This window comes from Aethina tumida, chromosome 1, assembly GCF_024364675.1.
Source record: "Aethina tumida isolate Nest 87 chromosome 1, icAetTumi1.1, whole genome shotgun sequence".
In the NCBI taxonomy this organism is placed as follows: Eukaryota; Metazoa; Arthropoda; class Insecta; order Coleoptera; family Nitidulidae; genus Aethina; species Aethina tumida.
This window is the reverse complement of record NC_065435.1, coordinates 17,518,959-17,532,029: the sequence shown is the minus strand read 5'-3', so window position 1 is coordinate 17,532,029 and position 13,071 is coordinate 17,518,959. Positions and strand designations below refer to the sequence as shown.

Genomic DNA, 13,071 nt, shown 5'->3' with positions numbered 1-13,071 from the left:
ATTTTCCGCCTTTTATAATGTGACAAATGGACAAAAAGATATCTATAATCTAGAAGAAACACCGTATTCAATCCGCATCCGGAAATTGTTTATAGTTATGTTTCTCTATTATAACATTGAGTTGGTGTTCATTTTTTATAAAATTATTCCTAAATATTGAGGCATGTTTTTTATTTATCTCGAACCATTTATAAATTGTGATGATGTCCCTTCTTCGTGTCGTAGAGTATAATAGTAAATGATAAACTTCTTAATAGAGTATTCTGTATCAATTTGACTTAACAACACAACTTCATCTATCTTGTCGGAAATAAATGAATGTAATAAACTCAGTGTCTTAGATAAACAGCAAAATGAGAAACGAGTTTTTCTTTTTGATATTATAAAATTATTTTTTATTTTTTGCACTTTTTTAACTCTTCAATTTATTTTTTGCTTTATTTACTTATTTCAAATTATAAATATTTATATGCTTTTTTAAGTACTTTTTATTGTTTACGTTTTTTCATCCAATCTCGATAAAAAATGCGAACAACCTATAAAGATACAATTTGTTATGTCTTTATGTTTAAAAAAATAAATCCTGCTTAATTTTTATTATTTGCCTCAGCCTTTCAATAACATTCACGGGTTCCACCAAAAATAGCTGCTGTTTAAAACTTAAAATGATTTTTAACAAAAGCCAAATTATGTGGACGTTATTCTAAAACTTCTTTAAGAAGTCTTTCAGTTAAGATTAACTATTGAAAATGACGGCGACATAAGAACGAAATATATCACAGATATTAATGTTAGTACCGTGCAACGTAGACCAAGGGAAAACAACAGAAACAGGACTGCCCAATAGAAATTCACATGTGAACTTTTGAATTTACTAAGTACGACGTCTCATGTTCAGTTCAATCCGGAATATACCGTCAGCACCATTAAATATGGAAGAGGTGGAATTATGGAAATGGACCCTTAATAAAAAAAACAGTAGTTCTGCATGATAATTAATCAAAACATTGAGTGAAGATTATAAGAATTATGTACTGCCACAAAATCCTGATTGGAAGACTATAGAGAATCTCTGGTACCTAGTGAATTACATTGGTACTAATATCCAGGAAAATTTCATAACCAAGATAATTTTATCATTTAAAGCCACATTTGCAATGCATTACATATATATGTAGATGTGGATAATAAAATAGCGGCTTTGATAGATAATGTTTTTTATATCATTCTTCTAATAACTAATAATACTTAAGAAATAGGAAAGTATATTTATTATTATTCATAGTTATAGCCTGTTCAATCAAAAAAATATTACACAATATTACAAAATTACTGTTTCTACACTAATGGCCAGGATGTAATACCTATATCTAAAATGTTCAAGTAGACAGGAAAGCGAAAAAACAAAAATGCAAGTATTAAGCATAATGCTTAAAATCTAGTCTCTACACACAAGTAAAAAATAAATTCTTATGGTTCTTAATTTCAGAACTTAACAAACAAAAACAAAAACCTTGGTAGTTTTTCATGTTTTATTTTGAAGTGTGCACTAATGTTACATATTACATGTTTAAAATAGTTTACTGTTTAAAATTAATCTAGGAATATCATTCTCAATCAGCTAGAAAATATATTCTCAAATACAAGTACAAGTTGGACTAAGTACGTTGTACTAATATTGATTTACTAACAATAATCACAATAAGTCAACATTTTTTATAGAAATATATGTCACATGTACATTAACCAATTTAATATATTAGAAGAATAAAAATTATAAAAACAAGAATATAAGTACCAGTTAACAATAATCATATAAATTAATGTAAATCAAAAAATAAATATGGGATTTTACCATTAATCTGAAGAACATCATACAAAAATATAAGTTAATATGTACATATAAACAACAATAAGAACAATAGCACATGCTTTAGTAACTTTTCGGGTTCAAATTTAAATGCGGGCGTAGAAAAAATTAAAAACCAGAGCAGACAAAACTTGCAATGCTTTTGCATAATAATACGGAGGAATTTATATTTTCATTTCCATTCATAGGAGATAATTTATATTTTTTTATAAAATTATACAATAATGGTTAACATGTTATCAATTTTTAATATATATATTAACAAAAAGAAATTAAATAAAATTTTAAAAATATTCCTTGTAATGTTTAGATAAAATTATATTTTCATAGTTTTGAAACTATAGTTTCTGCCCCGTCAATTGATCACAGAGAGCAGCCAGCTGCTGACATTCATTTGTTTTTTGTTCCAAAGCATTTTCAATCGACTTAACCTTAATATCCATGCGCTTTACTATTGCATTTAGTTGGTTTTCTTTCTCTTGAAAAGACTTTTGTTGCTGGAGTATATCCCTATTTGATCTGAAAACGAAAATCAGATTTACATATTTGTTTTTACAAGGAATAATGCTCAGTTAATGATAAATTAATTTTAACATATTCTAGAACTGTTGAAAAAAATACGCCACATTGGTGACAGGGTATGAATTATAGATACATGTAATTACTATTAACGAGTAATTGCCCGTTAAAAGTCTTTGAAACAAACCACCAACATATCACCACTCTTTCTATCCAAGTATTGAAAATTGTAGGAATTAAAAGAATTAACATAAAATGTTTTCTTAATATAGAATTAAAATTATTGAAGCCGTTTTGAGCACAAGTTTATATAAACTTGTATATCGAAAATATGCTTAGGACGTCACCCTTGCATATTCGCCGCTTATTCAGTTATTTTTATTATTTTGTAAACCGAGTAATCAACTGATAACAAAGAAAATAAAACAATATCTACATGATATCCTTTAATGAACTTAGCATGCAGAATGTAGGAAATTTCATATAGAAGTCTCTTTTAATTCTTTACATTACGTTAGGCATCTATTTAATTAAGTAGGTGAATCATTCATAAAATTTGCTCTTTGGAAAAATGTCTTGTAAGATACTTCCAAGAAAAAAAGTTATTTCATTGTTACATATTAAATTTTGAAATAAAAGGATAAATAGAAACGACCCATATACAAACCTTTCTATTTGATTTTTAGCATGTGTCTTAAGATATTCATAACGTTCCTCCATCTGTTTGGCAGCTTTCTCAGCAGTTACTAAAGCTGCTTTCATTGTCTCTTCATTACATTTATATCCTTCAACAATAGTTTTTAATCGTTCATATTTCCTAAAACATAAATTTGATTAAAGAATCTATTTTAGATGAATTTTAAATGATATTCCTTAATATGATAAATCCAGTTTTATTCGGGACGTTATTACCCAAATTATTATTACACTCAGTATGTTTGTCATAACGTGTTATAAAAATTGTTTTTAAAAATGTTGGTTAACGAAAAACAAAAAAACATATCCATTTGTATTAATCTGTTTGTCAGAAAATTGTTAATTAACTTAAAAATAAACATCACAGTTCATTGTAATTATATAAACGTGAGATGGATTTTGATTATTATTTTAGTTTATTATATTTTTAACGAAAAATTTTTACAATAATAATGAATTTATTTCATTTGAATGTTTTCATACAGTACATAGAGGTTCTTAAAAAATTTCACAATTTACTTTGTTACAATGAATGAAATTGGTATTAAAAAGTGACGATCTAGAAATACTGATGTAATAATACTTACTGATGAACATCTGAGAAAGCCAGCTCCAAATTTGCCAGATGCCGTGTTACAGTCTCATGAAGTTCGACAAGTTTTACATGCTCTGCATTTTGTTCAGATAAGGTGTTTTCATACTCTCTTACAATTTTTCTAAAAAAAATAATTTTGAAAATTAGGACTCTTATTTATAAAATTTAAAATGTATACTTACACATAGTCTGCTTCCTGGTGAGACTTTTTCAATAATTCGCTCATAGCATGAGCAGCTTTCTCTTTGGCTTCTTTGAGTTGTTCTTCAATTTCTCTGCTTCCACCTTTTTCAATTAATTTTGAATTTTCCTTTATTTTTTCTTTAAGTTCCTTTATTTCCATCTTATACTCTTGTTCTTTTTTTAGACTTTCTGCCTGTGTTTTTATTATTATTTCTTCTTTTTTCGAAATTTCTAATTCTAAACTTGCTTTGGATTGTTGTAGGGCATTTAGCTCCAGTTTTAAATCAGATATTTCTCTTTGTTGATCTGCTATTAATTCAGACATGATTTTCACCTACAACAATTTATTAATATGTTTTGGATTATGACATGCTTAACGAAATGAATAACTGGAAAATACAAGTGAATATATACCAAATTTCATAAAAAAAGATCAATCTATACAATAGACTCTCAAAAATAGCACAAATCTTATTTTTCAACAATATTTTAATGCATATTCACACATTATAATACTATACTAATATAATAAATGAATCATGTTCCGAAATTACCACAGAAAAATTAAGAAAAATCAACTTACGAAAAAGATATAATAAATACATTGAATTGAATGGTGGATAGGTGGAAGTAATAGTATAATATTCTGATATTGTTGAAAAATAAAATAATCTTATCTTTTCCACAGAATTATGAATATGCATATTCATTAGGAAATTTGGTATTTTCCCATACTACAAAAAAATTTTGTTAAAATCGAACAAAAAATACAAATTTTATGGGGGTGACCCGCTTTCAAATGGACTACACTGTAGAATAAACAATAATTGATAAGTGATGGGAATTATCAAATGAAGCTAGCTATCAAATAATTCACTCTCAAATGAATTTATTTGGGTAAGTTTATTCATTACTATTTTTGTAGACAACATTGTTAGTATGTGTGTTACTGAAGTAGTGGTGACTAATCAAATGTGTGCCTGATTAATTTATTTTATTTAATATTGTTAAAATAAAGAAATAAATATAAATGACTGTATGTACTTTAAATAGATTAGACCATTCGAATATATTAATTTCATTCAATTCACATTTTGCTACTTCAGTCAAAAAAGTAGTTACTATTTAAGATGCTTATTGATTAATTTGATAATTCCTATCACTGCCAAAAATTTCTTACCTGATTTAATTCAATGTCACAAAGTTGTTTTTGGATAATTGGTGTAGATGTTAATAATGCCTTTACTTCATCACTTTGTTTTTGTATTACATTAACTGGTTTTAAACTAGAATCTGTAATTACTCCAATGTGTTCTTTCTTTGTGCTAGTCTGTCCAACAGAATTGTTCAATTCTTTGGGCGTTAATTCAATTATGTTAAAACCTTCACTCACATTTAACTTTATTTGTTCTTTAGTATTAGATTTAATCTTAATATTTTCTTCTTCTACACCAAAATTGGAGTTAAGCTGATCTTCATCAGAACATCTATGATCATCTAAACTGCCCAATTCACTTGCTTTGTACTGTCCGACCTGATTCAATAAGGGAATAGAGTTGCTTTCAATAGAATCTTCCTTAATGGTCTTGTTACTTTGTGGTGTATTTTCTAACTGGCTTACTTCTGATTTTTCAAAATTCTTGATTACAAATTTATCATCTGTTTTTAATGATTTATTTATAAATACTTCAAAGTTATCTGTGGTTTTGTTTTTAATAACATTTGTTTTATTTGAAATATAATTTTCAATGTGTGGTTCTTTAAGAGTGTTATTGAAAGATTTATTAAGTTGTGTTATTTTAATATCAGGTGAACTACATCTAATTAAATTTTCAAATTCAATTTTCTCTTCAGACTTACATGAATTTCTGCAGAAGTGAAGATATTCTTCTTCCAAGCATTTATTTGTTTTAGAATCTTCCTTTTCTTCCTCTTTTTTACATATAATCTCTGTTGAATTTAAATCAGGTCTGCCTGATTCGTTTTCCTCTCCCTTAATAGTGTAACTTGTATTTATCTCAAGCCGATCTGGAGAATATTCAGAAATAACTTTTGCTGAATTTACGTCAAGTGGATTTTCTTCTTCTATAGAATTTGTATTTATGTTTGTTTCTGGAACAACAATCTGTGTAACATTTAACTCTGGTTTTGTTATTGTTACATCTAAATTTTCGTTTTCATTAGCAACTTGTTCAAATATTTCAGAAACCGACAAATTCCCAGATTTTGATATTGTTATGTCTAAATTTTCTTTTTTTTCAGTAACTTGTTCAAATATTTCAGAAACTGATAAATTCTTATTTGTGGTCTGGTTTGTGTCTTCAAGTTTCAAGATGTTTCCTGTAATTTCTTCAATATCCTTATGACAATGTTCTGATTTATTCAAATCTATGTTATTCAGAAGGCTGCTTATTCCACCTAGACATGACTCATCTAATTCTCTTTTAATAATGTCTCCCACTAAAGTACCATCTCGAAAAGTGGAAATATTTGGTAAATTATTTTCATTGCTCGTTACTTGCGTTGTGTTTAATAAGTCAATTCTCTCTACTTCTAATTGTGAACCATTTTTACACACAGCTGTTGTATATACTATTGCTGATTCTTTTTGATATTCAAGTTTTTCTTCATCAATGTGGTTTAATAAAGATTCTCGGGAATCTTCTTCTTTCACTTAAATTAAATATAAACTTTACTATATTAAACACCTAAATTATATACTAATGTGATTGTGGAATGTTTCAAAAACCATCAGATAGTTTAGTTAATTTACATCGTTTAAACATGTGTACAGGGCGTAAAATCTGTATCAAAATGAGAGAAACGTCACTGCACAACTCCTGTCAACTAAGCCAAGAGAGTAATCAAAAGGTTGGAGTAAGATATTCCTTGATATAACTAAGAAAACAATTGTCAAATTCTATGGGACAAATAACATGTACAATCCCTTCGTAAAAAGATTTATTTAATAATGAATTATACTAATTTTTATCCCCAAGAACACCCTCGTAAAATTAATAAATAAACGTTTGTATACAAAATGATGACATTAATGGAGGGAAACTTCTTAACAAAATTAAATGGAACTAACATTAATGCCTATTTTAAATTAACATTATAATTATAACCTTACATAAAATAAATAAACATTATTAATGAATCTGTTTTGTAATTAATGAAACTGTTGGACGGTATTTGTTAAAATAATAGAATAAATATGTTATATATAACTACTGTTTATTTATCAGTTTTTTAATTATTAATAATATTTATATGATATTTTATTAAAAAGATTTATTGATTTCATCCAATACTAATGTCCAAATCCGTAACCTTGTTTGTTCATGTAATCTGTGTAATGTGGTTTAGAGATAAATAATAATTAGTTAATAATAATAACAGTAATAATTTAAAGCCGAATGAACCAGTAACGTAGATGGCAATATGATATGTATGTACGCAATAACAGTTAGTAAAGGAAATGTTTTACGAGTACAAATAGTAAACACTTGGACCTTTGATTCACTACCTTGGCTTGTGAGTCATATGCACCATAAAGGGGAACATCGTATATAACTGTCAAGTGAACGCGCTAAATACAAATATATATATATATATATATATATATATATATATGTATATATGTATATTATGTAAGTTACATTTATTTCGAATAATTAAAAATAATATTTTAAGACGCAATACCGTAAACATTCACTTCAGTCGCACAATAGAATAGCTCTCGTTTTACTTCAGAACGGATATTGATCAGTTTAGTTCGTATGTTTTTCTCCACAAATTCGGTTTTAAACTCAATTATTATATTTAAAGTTATGTAAACACATAACTCCATTTTAACTGAAGATTGTCATCTCAAATACGATTATGATTAAATGAATTGAGAATTTTACCAGCCGAGTAAGTGGAATTTTCTTTCTTTCCAATTATGATTTAATTTAGAGCGACAGTTTCTCTTCAAATAAATTTTGAAGTAAACAATAATATAACCAAATATTTTTCTTTGTTTGACTGAATTTGTGCGTCTTCTCAAAAAATGCATGCAGTTATCTTCGAATTTCTTATGAAATTTAACTAAAAATAAATTAAGATAATTCAATATATGTTTATTCATAGAACATATAAAATCAATTTCATTTCATTTTTGTTCGTAGTAATTTTGAATTCCTCAAGCAGTTTATCACTTGACAATACTACAACAAAATATTACAAAATTAATTTGTTTTGTTTAAATAATAATACCAAAAATGAAGAAGATTTAATTTAAAAAAATATTATTGACCACAATACGATATGTAATTTCAAAGGTAGCCAATACACAAATTGTGGTCTTTCAGAAAATAATAAAGAAAATTGAATTAAAATTTTCATATTATATTGCGATTGATGTGATGTGATAAGTACCAGCAGTGTTTAAAAATGTTAAATTTAGTAGGTATGGTATAGTAAACATTATATTACTTATCACCGAGGGGATTTGTTAATCCCATCTATAGTAATTATAATTACCTTTATTGGAAGAAATGTTTGCATCGTCATAGGGGACATTTTCTTTATTTGATTTATCTTGGTTATCCATATTTCTATCTAGTGCAACTTCTATATTCTCAGCCTAGAGGAAAACAAATGCACAATATTCAGTTAAAATAATATAAAAAACAAAAGTTGTATTAAATGAGAAGAAAATATCCAATTAGGAAATTTAAATACATGTAGTATACTATAGTATAGTATAGACATATTTTGATTACAATTTATTTTTAAAAAACATTTGCTAGTCATGTTACTGTCATCTATAAACACAAATTCTTATATTAAGGTTATATGTTATATTTACCTGAGTGATTTTCTTTAAAACGCTAGTAACAAAATTCATTTTGTCGTTTAAATGTATATGTAATTATATTAAATTAATTTATAACAGAGATCAGCGCAATTCAAGGTACAAGGAACATAAATTATAACCCCAAATTTTAAAATACTTGTGTCAAGAACAGTGTAGGTAAATAAAGACTAATCTATTTATAAAACAAAAACTTTTATGTGAATGCTAGGTCAAGATGCTGCCGCATATGTTGCCCTCTATATTTTTCAGATATCACTTGACAGATATTTTTAGTCATTCAGCTTCGTTGCTTAAGCCAACTTCTGTAGCAGTTTATATCATTATTATATTTATTATATATTTTGTATTGACACATTATAAACTAGTCATTTTAATATTACAAAAAACTTCTTTATTATTATTATTTTAATATCTGTTAGAAAAATAAATACTTGAAATTTAACTCAAAATGCTTCTGAATCGACTCGTTTAATTCGCAAATAACATTGTTTATCGGTCTTTTTCACCGTGTTGTGTCATGAACAACGATACTCTTGGAAAAGCTATTGTACAAAGAAGGCATCTCAATCGTCATAAGTCAGTCATAAGAGACCATATAGAGCTCGTCGAGAGCGATCAAGAACAGCTCGCCACTTAGGAAACCATGAAACCAATTTATATTAAAGACATGCAGTTGTTGTTCCTCAATTAACTAAGAGCACACAGGTCTTTACAGATGAATCCATGTTTGTTTAAGAACAAATGACGTACGACAAACGCCGAGGATAACGATATTTAAATACAACTGTGGCTGAGAGAAGAACTACCGATACATTGATGATATTCTGCAACCTACTGTGTTACCTTTCATGAACCAGTATGGACCAAATTTCACTTTACAACAAGATAACGACCACACATAGCCAAAGTTGTTCAAAATTTCTTTGAAGAATATAATTTGAGGGTAGTAAAGGGGCCAGCGAATAGCCTCATGAAATTTATTTTTAAATATGTAATTGTTTGTCTATCTACATGTTATTAGTTTTTTATTATGAGCATATCTTGAAGAGAAAGAGCTGCGAGATCGTCTCCAACAAATTTGGAATAATTTTACTTTTGATGATTGACACTATGTCGAGACGTATTCTGGCGGTAATAAGTCGAAAAGACGATGTAATTTTTAATATATTTTTAAATCATTTTCTGTATATAAACAATATTAGGGATTTCTTAACATTTTTCTTTCTTTGTTTCCGATTTTAATAAATTTTATTATAACATGCTAAATTTCTTTAAAAAACTAGTTAGTTGAGTTAACTTCACCACGACAGGGCTCGTATATTACGTTCCAATTATTAAAGATGATATCAAGAACTTCATTTATTTATTGTATTATTTGATTATACATAAAATATATGACGTTCTATTTGTAATTTTTGAAAACATTTTATAATAGTTAATTAGTAATTAGTTATAATTGATTAGTTCATCTAGCGTCTGTATCCTTTGACACTAAATGTATCAATTTTCGAGAGGCCAAACTTAAATTATCGAGAGTCGACTTTTATTATTAAATTATTCAGCTCCCTTCACAAAAATCAAGTTTAGACAAAAGAGAATTTGTTGATCTGGCCCAATATAGATATTTTTTCATTCTTTTATATAATAACGATTTGTTATATTGTTTTATAAATTGTACTTTATTAAGTACATCATTAATTACTATCAAGTACAGTGTAATCTATTATTTAAAGTATCAGTGCAAATACATAAATAAATACTAGTACTGACACAATATTGTGTGTAAGTTTTTCTTATATTTTAATTTCCTTTCAATGGGATGAATAAACTAACGTAATGTGTACTTTTACAAATGATATTATCCAACATGGAAGCTACACTACATTTTAGCAATTATTAAGATTGAAAATAGTTGAAACCAGCCATAGATTGTTTGAAATATTAACATTAACAAGTTCCAGAATGTGTCTTTAAATAGTCTAAAACAGTATTTTAAATAGGTGAAACAAGTCTAAAAATTTAAAAGATGACTTATTTTATATGCAAGTTTGTTACTGTTAGTATCCACTACATGCTATCAAGTGACTATGGATACAGGATTAAATATTATTTTAATATTTAGTCTTATTAGTCTAGTCATAAAAAGTATCAACTTATTTTTAATTGTTAGTCCTAATTGTTACTGTATTCCAACTAGAGAAGCACACCTCATAATAATATTAAAAGTTAAACAATGTATGAGGGTATACAAAGGCTTACTTGTTGATTCAACTGCTTTAATGGACTTCTTCTGTAATCCATCCTAAATATTATCTTGATTAATATTCTGTAAATAAAAATTTAATGTTAAGCCATGACTGGAAAACAAAAAAAAGAGGACAATTATAAAAACCAATACAATATATAATTCTAAGTAAATTAAAGTAAGTTATGAAGAGAAAAATGGTAAAGAATCCTATTACATTTGTTGAATGTATTATTTTCTCTAAATATTATTAAATGCATGTTTAAAAAACCGTTTAGGTTATTCATGATGATCTAAGCAATCATAGCAGTATATATATATATATATATATATATATATATATATATATATATATATACCACTATTGAACATTTGAAACCAAATTTGAAAATTTTATATGTAAAATAATCCTCAAACTCACCTATTCAATAGAAGAAAATATTTCAACCACAATTTCAACTGTCACCGAATACAAGATTCAAAACTTTAAATAATAATCGCGCATGTCACCACCACGAGGTCGCCACATACACGCGGGGTATTTAAAATTCCTTACTTTTTGGACAATTTAAATTTATATAATATAAAATATTTGATTAATAAGATTTTTGTGAGAGTCGCACGAGAAATGTCATTTACACAGACTTAAATAATCTTTTTTAACAGTGAGAAATATCACATTTTTCGTAGTGTTTAAATATGCTTATTTGAATTATACTTAAATAAAATTAAATATTAAATTTGTGTAATGTTTATTTACATATTTAATTTTTACAACTTAACGATAATTTCTGTTGTTTCTTAGTTCGAAAGAAATATATTATTTAAAAAAATAATTAAAAGAACTAGTAACAGTGTTTATAAATATGAACAATAAATATGCAACCAATCCGCTTACCACATTAAAATGCAGGGTTACCCATATATGTTTAAAACCACGTAGGTTAGTAAATAACTACATGCCATCGAATATAATTAACTACTTTAAATTAATAAGGTATATTGACAAATGACAAAAGTAGAAATTAAATTTTTGCAACTAGTATGCACAATCTATTTGAGGTTATGTGACATAACTTATATCATGTATTTCAAAAACAAATCGTCTGAGATCCAGAGATTTGGCAAGTTTTACCAAATCTCTGTCTGAGATAAAGAAAACTAAGTAACTGTTTTCTTTTGTAATAGAATGAAAGAATAACTGAATGTCGTTGTTGTGTGTTTAAGAACAAAGAAATGTAAACAAAACTTTATGCATGTATGTATATTATGTTTTAATACTTATCAAGCTCTTGATAATAGGATGTAACTTTATTACAAGACTTATTAGTTGACAAAACTCAATAATAAACTTCTTCTGACTGCAAACTGACAAAATTTCGAATCCAAAGGACTAGTTTAAAAGAACCAGTTATTGATGATGAACATGAACATGTAAAATAATTTTAAGAATTTAGGAATTACATCTAGATGTTGTTTCTATTAATACTACCACCAATTAAGAAATGTTTAATATGTTATCCTCCCTGAAAACATGTTTTCAAGTTAATCAGTATTATTTGAAAACCGGTTAGGTTATGGATAATTTTCTCGATTTTATTTTCATATATTTATACAAGCAGTGTAATTTTATTTAAATATCGGAATATTCAATACATTTAAGTTTATTTTAACCGATGCCTGACAAGTTTTTTTTTTTGAATACCAGAAACAGATAGGGTAACGTAAACCCTAATTCTAAACTATAGAAGTCCTGCTAGAACGTTTCAATATAAATATGTGCATGAGCCGGGATCTTTCTTCGAACACACTCCATCCATTATTATATTATTTTTTTGTGTTATTATTTGTACAAACATTAATAAAATATTTGTTTTGTTTCATTAACTACTGAACAACTTGGCAATTTCATCTTTCTCTCTTTTTTTTATAAGTAAACTGTTGTAGCGATGCCAGACCACTTTCATACTGATTAATTATTATCTTTAATTAATTCAATATTAACTAGGAAGAATTGTTGAATTACTATTGGTGGTTTTTGTCTTAAGTAAAAAAGGGGTTAATAAAAAGCGAACAAAGTAGAAACACTTGAAGGTTCA

General features: G+C 26.7%; 1 protein-coding gene across 2 annotated transcripts; it reads right to left on the bottom strand.

Annotated features, from left to right (window-relative positions):
- Window positions 1-1,518: 1,518 nt before the first annotated feature.
- LOC109600644 (interaptin) lies at window positions 1,519-11,452 on the bottom strand. 2 transcript variants are annotated; one of them, XM_020016821.2, is made up of 8 exons: window positions 11,394-11,452; window positions 10,987-11,053; window positions 8,391-8,493; window positions 5,044-6,536; window positions 3,863-4,197; window positions 3,673-3,801; window positions 3,057-3,206; window positions 1,519-2,389 (listed from the first exon to the last, which is right to left on the bottom strand). In XM_020016821.2, exons 2-8 carry the CDS (start codon window positions 11,026-11,028, stop codon window positions 2,209-2,211), a joined length of 2,433 nt encoding a protein of 810 aa, XP_019872380.2. In that variant the 5' UTR covers window positions 11,029-11,053; window positions 11,394-11,452; the 3' UTR covers window positions 1,519-2,208. The 2 variants fall into 2 exon arrangements, with proteins under 2 accessions (XP_019872380.2, XP_049826554.1); XM_049970597.1 differs by lacking the exons at window positions 10,987-11,053; window positions 11,394-11,452 and adding an exon at window positions 8,719-8,865.
- Between the last annotated feature and the right edge of the window lie 1,619 nt (window positions 11,453-13,071).